The sequence below is a fragment of the Doryrhamphus excisus genome, chromosome 19 (genome assembly GCF_030265055.1).
Source record: "Doryrhamphus excisus isolate RoL2022-K1 chromosome 19, RoL_Dexc_1.0, whole genome shotgun sequence".
Lineage (NCBI taxonomy): Eukaryota > Metazoa > Chordata > Actinopteri > Syngnathiformes > Syngnathidae > Doryrhamphus > Doryrhamphus excisus.
Genome location: NC_080484.1, coordinates 1,936,125 through 1,947,500, shown reverse-complemented (window position 1 = coordinate 1,947,500; position 11,376 = coordinate 1,936,125). Strand labels below are relative to the sequence as shown.

Below are 11,376 nucleotides of genomic sequence, written 5' to 3'. Positions count from 1 at the left end.
AAACGAAATTGAAGTAAATGAAACATCAGATGCTAACAGCAGCTACCAGTTGACTGTTAGCCATTAACCACCACTAGGCGGCATCAACTGATGCTGGCGGTTCTGACCGATCGGTGACGACGGGTTTCATGGGCGGGGTGGTCGCCACCGAGGCCAGGTCGCCATCGTCGTCCATCTCCTCCTCGCTGGAGTCGTGGATGAGTTCCGTCTCCTCTTCGCCGTCTTCTTTCTTCTTGCCTCGCGATTTGGGCTGGATGGCGCCGTCCAACTCGTCTCCATAGTAACCTGCCCAAAAAGCCATCACGGGTCTCATTTGATTTGATATCAAGTATCAAGTGCTTTTATCCAGAAACCAGAAGATGGTTTACACTGGTGTACACTGGTGGTTTCTAGGCCGCTTCTCCTCACTCGGGTTACTCCCGTATGCTGGAGCCTATCCCAGTTGACTTTAGGAGTGAGGTAATTGGTCGCCAGCCAATCACAGGGCACGTAAAGTCCACACAGAGACGCCCAAGAGAGATGAGCAAACCACTCGGCCACCATTTATTTATGATTTATTTATGATTATTATTTTACGTTATTTAATATACTGGCAATAATATTAACTTAAAACTTATTTTTTTGTTTTTTTTATAAACAGTAATAATGTTATTCATTTGACTGAATGTGTAATAATTAGATTAGATTAGATTAGATTAGATTAGATTAGATTAGATTAGATTAGATTAGATTTAATTTAATTTAATTTAATTTAATTTAATTTAATTTAATTTAATTTAATTTAATTTAATTTAATTTAATTTAATTTAATTTAATTTAATTTAATTTAATTTAATTTAATTTAATTTAATTTAATTTAGGTTTGGTTTAGTTTGGTTTAGTTTAGTTGCTTCAATTCGGTTCAGTTCAATTCAATTCAATTCAATTCAGTTCAGTTCTGGTTTGGTTTGGTTTAGTTTAGTTGCTTCAATTCGGTTCAGTTCGGTTCAATTCAATTCAATTCAATTCAATTCAATTCAATTCAGTTCAGTTCAGTTCAGTTCAGTTCAGTTCAGTTCAGTTCAGTTCAGTTCAGTTCAGTTCAGTTCAATTTAATTTAATTTAATTTAATTTAATTTAATTTAATTTAATTTAATTTAATTTAATTTAATTTAATTTAATTTAATTTAATTTAATTTAATTTAATTTAATTTAATTTAATTTAATTTAATTTAATTTAATTTAATTTAATTTAATTTAATTTAATTTAATTTAATTCAATTTAATTTAATTTAATTTTGGTTTAGTTTAGTTGCTTCAATTCGGTTCAGTTCGGTTCAATTCAATTCAATTCAATTCTAGTTTGGTTTGGTTTGGTTTGGTTTGGTTTAGTTTAGTTTGGTTTTGTTTTGTTGCTTCAATTCGGTTCAGTTTGGTTCGGTTCAATTCACTTCACTTCACTTCACTTCACTTCACTTCACTTCACTTCACTTCACTTCACTTCACTTCACTTCAATTCAATTCAATTCAATTCAATTCAATTCAATTCAATTCAATTCAAATCAATTCAATTCAATTCAATTCAATTCAATTCAATTCAATTCAATTCAATTCAATTCAATTTAATTTAATTTAATTTAATTTAATTTAATTTAATTTAATTTAATTTAATTTAATTTAATTTAATTTAATTTAATTTAATTTAATTTGTCAGGGCTGCACGGCGGTCAAGTGGTTAGCACACAGACCTCACAACTAGGAGACCCAGGTTCAATCCCACCCTCGGCCATCTCTGTGTGGAGTTTGCATGTTCTCCCCGTGCATGCGTGGGTTTTCTCCAGGTACTCCGGTTTCCTCCCACATTCCAAAAACATGCTAGGTTAATTAGCCACTCCAAATTGTCCATAGGTATGAATGTGAGTGTGAATGGTTGTTTGTCTATATGTGCCCTGTGATTGGCTGGCCACCAGTCTCGCCTGAAGTGTTTTCTTTATTGAAAATGAAGTATAAAAGATGTCCAATGGAGGTCCATGTCCATGTCCATCACATATACGGTACCTATGGTGACCTCAAAGTTGATGGGCTTGTCTCCAATCTTCCTGTCAATCATGGTGGCCTCCAGGAAAGACCCAAATAGGAAGAATTCCTCCATCTTCCCAGTGGCATTCTGTGAAAATGTTGATGATGCGGCAGATGAAGATGCTAATCATTAACAAGCGATGGAGATAACAACAATGGACCTCACCTCCGAGATGTTTGGTATGCTCTCCAGCTGCACCTCAGTGGAGCTGGAGGTGTCGGGAGACGAGGGGTCCAGGATCTCCACGCCCAGGTTGATTAGCAGACGCGCCCTGAAGGACACGCCCTCACCGAGACCCTCGTTCAACTCCTGGTACTCGTCCATGAGGGTGTAGGTCCGCGTGGAGCCGTACATGTTGACCCAGGCGGGGCCCAGCGTGGGCAGAAAGCCTGGAAGTCATCACAGAATCCCACATTTAATCACAGACTGAATCAATTAAATAAAGTTAATTAAATCAAATAAAAATAATAAATAAAGATTAATATTTTAACATTCAAGACCTAAATATAGATTATATTTTTTTAAATAATTTTTAATAATTTTTTAATTTATATTTTTTAGTAGACATTCAGAAGACGATGGAATTATATGTAGTATTGCACACTGGACACTAGGGGTCAGGAATGTTACCTTGATGAGACAATAGTCACCGCAGGAAGTACTGTACAGAACAGGAAGTTAAAAAAAAAGAACAACAACAACAACATCAGTTGACGCCGCCTAGTGGTGGTTAATGGCTAACAGTCAACTGTTGACCAATGGCGTCTGAGACTATTTTATTTTATTTTATTTTATTTTATTTTATTTTATTTTATTTTATTTTATTTTATTTTATTTTATTTTATTTTATTTTGTTTTGTTTTGTTTTATTTTTATTTATTTTTATTTATTTTTATTTATTTTTATTTATTTTTATTTATTTTTATTTATTTTTATTTATTTTTATTTTTATTTATTGTATTTTATTTTTATTTATTATTATTATTATTTTATTATTTTTATTTTATTTTATTTTATTTTATTTTATTTTATTTTATTTTATTTTATTTTATTTTATTTTATTTTATTTTATTTTATTTTATTTTATTTTATTTTACTTTACTTTACTTTACTTTACTTTATTTTATTTTATTTTATTTTATTTTATTTTATTTTATTTTATTTTATTTTATTTTATTTTATTTTATTTTAGTTTAGTTTAGTTTAGTTGCTTCAATTCGATTCGGTTCAGTTCAATTCAATTCAATTCAATTCGGTTCAGTTCAGTTCAGTTCAGTTCAGTTCAATTCATTATATGTAGTATTGCACACTGGACACTAGGGGTCAGTAATGTTACCTTGTTGAGACAATAGTCACCGCAGGAAGTACTGTACAGAACAGGAAGTGGGAAAAAAAGTGTAAGTCTATATCATAACCAATTTTTTGTTATTATTACTACTATATTGGCTAACAGGAGTGTCAAGGTGACTGTAGGGGTGTTATTTTATGTCTGGAGGGCTCTAATGAAACATCGGTAATTAGCAGGTTTTGTCTGCTCTATGTAAATATTCCATTTATAAATGGAATTTTATAATTTTTTTAATTTTAATTTTAATTTTAATTTTAATTTTAATTTTAATTTTAATTTTAATTTTAATTTTAATTTTAATTTTAATTTTAATTTTAATTTTAATTTATTTTCATTTTCATTTTCATTTTCATTTTCATTTTCATTTTCATTTTCATTTTCATTTTCATTTTCATTTTCATTTTCATTTTCATTAAAATTATTTCTGTCATGCCAGAAATGTTGTCACCCACCCTAGATTTGAAATAGTATTGAGACACTGAAATTTTAATTTTAATTTTAATTTTAATTTTAATTTTAATTTTAATTTTAATTTTAATTTTAATTTTAATTTTAATTTTAATTTTAATTTTAATTTTAATTTTAATTTTAATTTTAATTTTAATTTTAATTTTAATTTTAATTTTAATTTTAATTTTAATTTTAATTTTAATTTTAATTGATCCGTACTGAAACTAAACCAGCAAAATGCAACAAAATGGAGAACAGTAAAGCTAATCAAACTGCATGCCGAGTACAACAAATTCCTACATGTTGGCAGGTCCGCACTAATAATAATGGTTCCGGCAGGGAGGCCTCACCTTTGTCTCCATCATTGGAAATCTTCCTCAAATCCAGGAAGTGCGTCCCGATTGCAACATCATTGACTTTGTCCGAGTCCCTGATTTGTATCTTCATGCGCTTGCACAGCGGCGGGAACATCTCGGTGAAGACGATTTGTTCGTTCCAGATGGGCTCGTAGCAGCTCTTCTGGACCGACGTCTTCCCCTGGTGGAACACAAAACCCTCACCTGGTGTTAGTGGAGGGAACCACATGTTTCGTCCGTGGGAAGACATCTTTGCTTAGAAACGCACAAACTGGGATTTCTAAATGTGTTTTATTTTTGGAATAAAATAATGGAATACTATATTACCAAATATATTACCAAAATTTATATTCCTTTACATATTTCATTCTGTTATTTTTTGTACAGCATTATGGTAATATTATTATGAGGAAGATTTTGAAATTTTCTTAACATTGACTTAAAATATTAAGGAAAAAAGCTGTAATATTACAAGAAAAAAACAATAATAACAAAACAAAGTTGTATTTTTTTGAAAATTAGGTTGAGAAAGAAAATGTGAATATTATGGGAATAATGTCAAAATATTATGGGAATAAAGTCACAATATATTATTTTTATAATAATATTAATAATAATGTTAATAATAATGTTAATAATAATGTTCATAATAATGTTCATAATAATGTTCATAATAATGTTCATAATAATGTTCATAATAATGTTCATAATAATACATATTAATAAATACTAAATAATTTATTAAATTATTATTATAATAATACTGTATTATAATAATAGTACTTTTTATTATAATAATAATATTTTTGAATATGTGTAATAATATTAATAATAATGCATATTAATATATAAATAAATAATAAATAATTTATTAAGAACCATTATAATAATATTGTATTATAATAATAATCTTTTTATTATAATAATAATCTTTTATTTGAATATGCGTAATAATATTAATAATAATGCATATTAATATATAAATAAATAATAAATAATTTATTAAGAATTATAATAATAATATTGTATTATAATAATAATCTTTTATTTGAATATGCGTAATAATATCAATAATAATGCACATTAATATATAAATAAATAATAAATCATTTATTAAGAACTATTATAATAATAATCTTTTTATTATAATAATAATAATATTTTATTTGAATATGCGTAATAATATTAGTAATAATGCATATTAATATATAAATAAATAATAAATAATTTATTAAGAATTATAATAATAATATTGTATTATAATAATAATATTTTATTAGAATATGCGTAATAATATCAATAATAATGCATATTAATATATAAATAAATAATAAATAATTTATTAAGAACTATTATAATAATATTGTATTATAATAATAATATTTTATTTGAATATGCGTAATAATATTAATAATAATGCATATTAATATATAAATAAATAATAAATAATTTATTAAGAATTATATAATAATATTGTATTATAATAATAATATTTTTTATTTTAATAATAATAATATTTTATTTGAATATGCCTACCAGTTAAAATGAAGAATTAAATCAATAATTCAATTCACTCTTCCACTTCTATTACGCAAGATGAAAATTTAAATATCTGGATAAAGACAAAATAAATTTAAAAAATAAAGAAAAATTTTAATAAAATAAAAAAGTAAATAAAAAAAATAATAATAAAGAAAAAAAGCAAAAATAATTGCTCTAAATAATAATTGCTACAAATAATAGTGTCAGCATACAGTATCTCCACGTGTTGCTTTCCAAAATATCAAAGTGTACCTTTATAAATAAAGTTTTGATAACGGTGACCTTTTGACCTCGGCATGTGTCTGCGTGTGTACGTTACTTGCCTTCTGGCCGGCAAACTGCACTTGGACATAAGGGTCCACCAGGTCCTTATTCTCTCCTATGAAAGCCTTTTTGACGTTGGCCATGATGCTGGTGTTCATCCTGGGCAGACCCTCAGCCCTGTAGACCTTCAGGAAGTAGCGGGCCCACTGCCGCTCCGCCGGGACCCCGTCCGGGATCAAGAGGTTCCTGGAGGACAATGCATCTCTTGGAATCCCATATGTAAATGACTTTGAGAAGAAGTGGGCGGGGAAGGGGGGTGGGGGGTGTTACCCTTCAATGTCGTCCTCGTCCGACTCGGTGACCTTGTGCGGCGTCTTGATGGTGTCACCCTTGGCGACCACTGCGATGTCACACTTGACGTAACCTTTGCACCCGGCCGTGATGTCATCCGGATCGGAGAGCAGAGCCCACTTGTGGTTGAACTGATGTTCTTCAGGAGGACAACGCCGGCGTGGTTAGTTGAAGGCAACGATAACGAGCTTTACCGTGACTTTGAACGCATCACCTGGCTGAGAGTAGATGGTGCCCACGTCCATTTTAAAAGTCCCCACTAGTGTCCCGCTACGCAGGAGGTTTTTGGAGTGGATGACCTATGAAGTTGAGGGGGGGGGGGGCACTTATTTTATTCTTGAATGTTTACCGTCATGGCCGAATCGAGCCACTTACAGACAATTTGAGGATTTTGTCGAACATCACATCCGGAGGTACGTGGAAGTCGAAGACAAAATACTACAAAAGAATCATCAACACATATTAACATAGTTAAGCTTTATAAATATTGTTAGCATATATTATCTGTATTATCATGTTAATCAACGCATGTGGAAGTGAGCCCTGAAAGGATGGCTGTGAACGCTCGGATCGCTATGATGTCACAGCGATCCGGGCTTCCTTAAGCCTCAGCTGTAGGGCTGATACGTACATACGAGCTGTATACAGCTAAGTTGCTCTTTTATGAAAATAAAAATAAAAATAAAAATAAAAATAAAAATAAAAATAAAAATAAAAATAAAAATAAAAATAAAAATAAAAATAAAAATAAAAATAAAAATAAAAATAAAAATAAAAATAAAAATAAAAATAAAAATAAAAATAAAAATAAAAATAAAAATAAAAATAAAAATAAAAATAAAAATAAAAATAAAAATGAGTAGAACTCAAACAATATGACTGCTGAATAATAGTAATTAAAATCTATAGTATATATAATATAATACATATGGCATGTTAATATTTGCAATAAAACAGATTATGTAAAATTAAAATTAAAATTAAAATTAAAATTAAAATTAAAATTAAAATTAAAATTAAAATTAAAATTAAAATTAAAATTAAAATTAAAATTAAAATTAAAATTAAAATTAAAATTAAAATTAAAAAAATAAAAATAAAAATAAAAATAAAAATAAAAATAAAAATAAAAATAAAAATAAAAATAAAAATAAAAATAAAAATAAAAATAAAAATAAAAATAAAAATAAAAATAAAAATAAAAATAAAAATAAAAATAAAAATAAAAATAAAAATAAAAATTAAAAAAAAGGTCAATAAATATAGGCACAAGGAAACATAAATGAGTAGAACTCAAACAAAATGACTGCTGAATAATAGTAATTAAAATCTATAGTATATATAATATAATACATATGGAATGTTAATATTTGCAATAAAACAGATTATGTAAAAATAAAAATAAAAATAAAAATAAAAATAAAAATAAAAATAAAAATAAAAATAAAAATAAAAATAAAAATAAAAATAAAAATAAAAATAAAAATAAAAATAAAAATAAAAATAAAAATAAAAATAAAAATAAAAATAAAAATAAAAATAAAAATAAAAATAAAAATAAAAATAAAAATAAAAATAAAAATAAAAACAGAACTCAAACAATATGACTGCTGAATAATAGTAATCAAAATCCCAAGTATAAAAACCAATATAATAAAACACAAATTGCTGAAATAAATATGTAAATAGCGTGTCAGTTGGTTGGGAGTCATGTGTCATGTGACATGTGGGCAAGAATACGCCAAACAATATCGGTCACCAACCTCATTGTAGTACGGACAGTTGGTGGATTCCTTCATGGAGGTGTACTTTTTATCCTCTCCAATCTCCACGCACACCATGGGGTCCATGTTGAGCCCCACCAGCTGTCGGGCCTCAATCACGGTCACGCTCACCTGCCGCCACGCACGCCACGCACGCGTCAATCAAGCGGACACGAGAAAGCAAGTGTCATCCTGGCTTACTTGGTAATCTACAGGCCGGCCGGAGCTGGGCTCCATCTTGATGTCGGGTTTGGACCTGCGTATCAGCCACACAGCCATTGAGTAACTGGACTGAAGTCAACATGGTGCCCAAATATTCCACCACTGCACGAGTCCTGACCGCTTGTTGGACACGTTGGTGGTGACGGCGGTGACCGAGGCCAGCGAGACGGCGTCCATCTCCAAGCGGGCCCCCATGAACGCGGCCTGGCGATCCAGGTTCTGTGCTTCCAGGACAGCGGGCTCATCTGATCAACAGTGACAACTATTAGCGGCTAACAGGCTGACACACCATCATGATTTGGAGTACATGAGAAAGTCGAAGGGAAATGGTTGTTTATTGCACAACACGGCAGCAACAGAAGCAAAATTATAATAATTAATTAATTAATATAATAAATAATAATAATTGTAATAATGGTCTGGAGCAAAGTGCTGAGTCAGCATTAGCATTAGCATTTCACGGTGCACAAAGAGTTGGATAAGGCTGAGTTAATAAAAATTAACTCAGCCATGCCAATGCTGACTCAGGACTACATCAGGAGGTTGCCTACAGCCACAGCTGTCACTGCCAATGTTTTTGGACACATACTCAACTGTTGAATTTGTTCACTTCCTGCCTTTCTGATATAATTTTAATTAAAATTATTTATTATTTATTATTTATTATTTATTATTTATTATTTATTATTTATTATTTATTATTTATTATTTATTATTTATTATTTTTAAATTTTAAATTTTAAATTTTAAATTTTAAATTTTAAATTTTAAATTTTAAATTTTAAATTTTTAAATTTTAAATTTTAAATTTTAAATTTTAAATTTTAAATTTTAAAAAAAAATGTTTAAAAATTTAAACAATTTTAAATTTGTATTTATTATTTTTAATTTTTTTTCTTTTTTTACTGTATTTAAATTATTTTAAATTAATTTTGATTATTTTAAATTATTTTAAATTATTTTAAATTATTTTAAATAAATTGTAATTTTTAAAAAATGTTTTTAAATGTTTTAAAACCATACCCCGCCTCTCGCCTGAAGACAGCTGGGATAGGCTCCAGCACCCCCTACGACCCTCGTGAGGATAAGTGGTAGAAAATAAATGAATGAATGAGTTAGTATGTTCTCTGTAGGCAGCATTATGAATTATCCTTACTGGCCTTTTTTGAAGTACATTTAGCGAGTGAAGATTGCTTTTGTAGTTATTAGCCCATATTTCCACACAATAAGTTAAATATGGTAGAACCAGACAGCAATAAAGAACGATCGATGCAAAAAAAAGTGCCCTTTTTGTGGGCACCCGTCAGATGAACGTACTTGAACGCGTCATTGGTCCATACCTCCATTCTTCTCCTGCTTGTGGCCGCGGTGCTTACTGCGCTTCATGCTTCGCTTTGCGTGGTGTGCGGCACGAATCTGCAACAATCCGTTTTTAGTAAACCTCATATCATATGCATGGGGGGGGGGGGGTCCAAAGCTACATAGCCTATGTGAAAAAGTGATTCCCCATTCCGTTAAAACATAACATAACTGGGATGGGTTGAGATCTATCAGTCTGGAAAAGGTTATAAAGCCATGTCTAAACTTTGGGACTCCAGCCAACCACAGTGAGAGCCATTATCCACAAATAAGGAAAACACGGAACAGTAGTGAACCTTCCCAGGAGAGACCGGCCGACCAAGTGACCCCAAGAGTGTGTATATAAACTGTGGGTCGCAAGTATTGGTCTTGGAATGCTAGGTTCTTCACCCGCCGTGCATAGCGCCCCTTGTTATGTCCAAATAACTCCATTTTAGTTTCAAAACGAAGCTAGCTTGTCCAAATGTGCTATGAAATATCTGAGCTAGCTTTTTGTATCCTTCCCCTAAACCATGATGCTGAACAATCTTTGATTTCAGGTTATTTGACAGTTGTTTTGACACTAGCATGTTGCTATTCTTCACAGAAGATGCAACTTGCAATTGGCCACCTTAAATACTTCTTCTCATGATATAAACTTCATTTCACTTCTCATACAGTGGTATGAAAAAGTATCGGAACCTTTTGGAATTTCTTACATTTCTGCATAAAATCACCATAAAATGTGATTTGATCTTTGTCAAAATCACACAGTTGAAAAAAACAGTGTCTGCTTTAACTGAAACCACCCAAACATTTGTAGGGTTTTATATTTTAATGAGGATAGCATGAAAACAATGACAGAAGGGGGAATAAGTCACTGAACCCTCTGCCTAAGGAGACCTACCTACCTACCTACCTACCTCCCTACCTACCTACCTACCTACCTACCTACCTACCTACCTACCTACCTACCTACCTACCTACCTACCTACCTACCTCCCTCCCTCCCTCCCTCCCTCCCTTCCTCCCTCCCTCCCTCCCTCCCTTCCTCCCTTCCTCCCTACCTCCCTCCCTCCCTCCCTCCCTCCCTTCCTCCCTACCTACCTACCTACCTACCTCCCTACCTCCCTCCCTCCCTCCCTTCCTCCCTCCCTCCCTACCTACATACCTACCTACCTACCTACCTACCTCCCTACCTACCTACCTCCCTCCCTCTCTCTCTCCCTTCCTCCCTACCTACCTACCTACCCAACCGACCTACTTACCCACCTACCTACCTACCTACCTACCTACCTACTGAACTGAATCCTCTGCCTAAGGAGACCTACCTACCTACCTACCCACCCACCTACCTACCTACCTACCTACCTACCTAACCGCCCACCCACCCACCCACCTACCTACCTACTGAACTGAACCCTCTGCCTAAAGAGACCTACCAACCAACCTACCCACCCACCCACCCACCTACCTACCTACCTACCTACCTAACCACCTACCTACCTACCTACCTACCTACCTACTGAACTGAATCCTCTGCCTAAGGAGACCTACCTACCTACCTACCCACCCACCTACCTACCTACCTACCTACCTACCTACCCACCCACCCACCTACCCACCTACCTACCCACCTACCTACCTACCTACCTACCTACCTACCTACCTACCCACCTACCT

The 11,376-nt window shown here is 31.7% G+C and overlaps 1 protein-coding gene across 1 annotated transcript in view; it reads right to left on the bottom strand.

The window, feature by feature from the left end:
* LOC131106963 (otoferlin-like) overlaps window positions 1-11,376 on the bottom strand; it is a 44,070-nt gene that overhangs the window by 30,353 nt on the left and 2,341 nt on the right. Inside the window, 12 exon segments of the mRNA XM_058056536.1 lie at window positions 108-285; window positions 2,038-2,146; window positions 2,225-2,448; window positions 4,208-4,394; window positions 6,079-6,265; window positions 6,350-6,509; window positions 6,585-6,669; window positions 6,746-6,808; window positions 8,134-8,265; window positions 8,335-8,389; window positions 8,474-8,600; window positions 9,696-9,771. Coding sequence (XP_057912519.1) covers window positions 108-285; window positions 2,038-2,146; window positions 2,225-2,448; window positions 4,208-4,394; window positions 6,079-6,265; window positions 6,350-6,509; window positions 6,585-6,669; window positions 6,746-6,808; window positions 8,134-8,265; window positions 8,335-8,389; window positions 8,474-8,600; window positions 9,696-9,741 — 1,553 coding nt within the window. The 5' untranslated portion in view covers window positions 9,742-9,771.